Raw genomic sequence first — 2714 nt, 5'->3', positions numbered from 1 at the left:
TCAAAGTATTTGAATCTGCCAGCCTCTTAAACTAATTTTGTCCTCAGAGTTTGTATTTTGGAGTTTGACATTTTGGTTTCCATCTAGTTTGTAGACAGAATGGACCAATTATTTCTCTGGTTGTCACTGGTGTTAATGGATATTTCATACGCTCACTCTGTCTTGCATTTCATTAAGCACTACTAGTATTTTTAGAAAGTGCTTATAATTTTGTGTTTGCTTTCTTATAGGGACCTAAGTCACAACAGATTATCTTTCATCAAGGCCAGTTCCCTGAGCCACCTTCAAAGCCTTCGAGAAGTGTGAGTCCTGATGATTTTCTACTTGAAACTTGCATGAAATGTATTGCCTCTCTTCCAGTTTCACTTTCCCTGTATGAATGCATGGATTACAATAAATTATTTAAAACTTGTAATGTGGGAGGTATCTTTATTGTAAAGTTTCCATGTCTATGAATTATAAATCACCTAATTAGCCCCCCGCTTTTCTTGTCATTTATAGGAAACTGAACAACAATGAATTGGAGGCCATTCCAAATCTTGGCTCAGTCTCAGCGAATATTACGCTTCTATCCTTGTAAGTGAATATTAGCAGAATGTGATATCTATGATGGCAGGGACCATATGGAGTGGCATGAAGAGCTTACAAACAAAATTTGAATACTTCCTTCAAGGTATAACACACAAAGGCCCTTTAAGCTGGTTAACTTATTTTCTAGCCTATACAATCCCTCCTAAATTTCCAGTATCCCTTTAACCCATAACAACACATTTTACACATTGCTCCCATTTCTTAACTGGTCTTCAAAATTCAAACAAGCAGCTATTACCCCATGCACGTGTGTATTTACTTATATGCTGTTGACTCAGACTTTAATTCTGGTTTTGCTCAATGGTTGGCTTGGGATCTATGGATTATGTATAGCGTTTTTAGAGAACTATCATCAGAAGTTTTTTGTGGGAGAATAAATGTGAGTTGAGGTATCCTTGTAAGTTTGGTGTCTATGGGAGAAATTAGGGTTTCTAAATCTCTACTTAATATATAAGCTTATGCAATTAAAATAAAGTACGTGATTGAAGTCAGAACTATCATTGCATGTTATTTTGTAAATAGGAATTTTCAAATACAATTAAAATTATGTGACATTTTCTGTATTTTGGAGGGCAGCCAATATATGTATATTCATGTTTGGAGATAGATTTTGGAAGAATTTTGATTTAACAGCATTTAAAGGTGGCATTTAGAGCATTCCTGGTTAAATTTCTAAAGTTAAGTAATTTATTGCCTTAATCTTGAATGGTTAAAAAAATATTTAAGTCACTGAAGTTGAAAACATCCCTCTTTTAAACAATTTAAGAAGAAAACACTATTGTTAGTTGCTTCTGGGAAAGGTGTTGGGGGGTTGAAACTGTATAGTAAATTTCAGAAACAGTGTTCAATTAATTAAAGTGATCACTATCCAATTGCTTACATCTGGTGATTTATAGAGGTTTGTTTTTACTGAGGGCCCAGGTCAGCCAAGTCACAGTGCAGCCGCTGTGTCTGCTTTCTTCTGTTTGAATAAGAACTAAGTGACATTCGATACAGATGTGGTTTTTCCAAAGATCAGAAACAGAAAGGAATAAAAGAAAAAAGCAGTCGGTATGTGACAAATAAACACTAAATTTTAAAAATATTTTTATGCTAGCATTAATACCCATTTGCTTTGTCTTTTACAATTACTTAAAATACTGGAGTCTAAATGGAGTTCTGGTTTTGGTATCTTACAACATCTGTAGCTGTTCTTGTTAACCAAGAGGGCACTTTTAAAATCCCGCTTCGCCCCACCGTCCTTGCCCTGTGTTTTGGCGAATTCTGTCAGCATGTTCAAGAGCACCTTGAGGGTCAGAGCACACTGCATAGCTGATGGGTCTGTGGTGCGATTTTATAACCTGGGAGGGGTGAGGAAGACACTGGAACATTTTGGCAGGGCTTAGTGCTGAAGTACAAGAATTTATGTGGAAATTAGAAAATCCTTTTAGAAATAAATAACAGTGGTTGTACCCTTTAGAGCTGTAATTTGTAAATAGAAAGCTAGGATGACGTCTGAAAAGGGACAAACCTTCAAAATTTGGACTCTTCTTCATATCGCTTTTGTATGTATCTTGTTGTAATCAGTACTGTGTCAGAGTAACCTTACTGATCTCATGGTTTTTGCCCTTAATCTGCCACAGTACATCTGACCAGGGATCACTTTGTTCTTCTCATATAATGGTTGACCCAATTAGTGCCTGCCATACTACATGGACTCTGTGGAGAGTAATTTATATGGTGGACCCAAGCATGCAAAATGGAGAATGAAGGATTGTTTTCCTATCTATGAAATATCTTGTAAAAATTATCTCTTGTGATATTTTCTTCTACAAGTGTTTGTTTTCTCTTGAAGACAGCTTTGGAGCCTCCAGTACACAATTAAGCTTTCTAAAGCACTGAAGTTTCTGTGCTGTGTAGGGTGGAACACTTTTATACAGAAGACAATGAGAGCTAAGTATCAGTACTTAAGTATAAACATTTCTAAAATTTCAGAAGAAAATCTGTTAAACCATATGACATGGCTCAGACTAGAAACTCTCTGCAGTACTGCAACTAAATGTCATATTTTAGTTTCTAGAGCTCTTTGGCCTCTATGTTATCAAGATTACAATTCTACATTCTATGGAAGAAAACAGTTTTCA

The 2714-nt window shown here is 35.7% G+C and overlaps 1 protein-coding gene across 1 annotated transcript in view; it reads left to right on the top strand.

Moving 5' to 3' along the window:
• Positions 1-230: 230 nt before the first annotated feature.
• Positions 231-2714, top strand: part of Lrig3 (leucine-rich repeats and immunoglobulin-like domains 3) — a gene marked incomplete at its 5' end in the record, with an annotated part of 39351 nt that continues 36867 nt past the window's right edge. The window contains 2 exon segments of the mRNA XM_005397422.2: positions 231-302; positions 502-576. Coding sequence (XP_005397479.2) covers positions 231-302; positions 502-576 — 147 coding nt within the window.

The sequence above is a fragment of the Chinchilla lanigera genome, unplaced genomic scaffold, assembly GCF_000276665.1.
Source record: "Chinchilla lanigera isolate Chin_1 unplaced genomic scaffold, ChiLan1.0 scaffold00057, whole genome shotgun sequence".
Classification (NCBI taxonomy): Eukaryota; Metazoa; Chordata; class Mammalia; order Rodentia; family Chinchillidae; genus Chinchilla; species Chinchilla lanigera.
The sequence above is the reverse complement of the archived record's forward strand: the minus strand, read 5'-3'. Positions and strand labels throughout refer to the sequence as shown.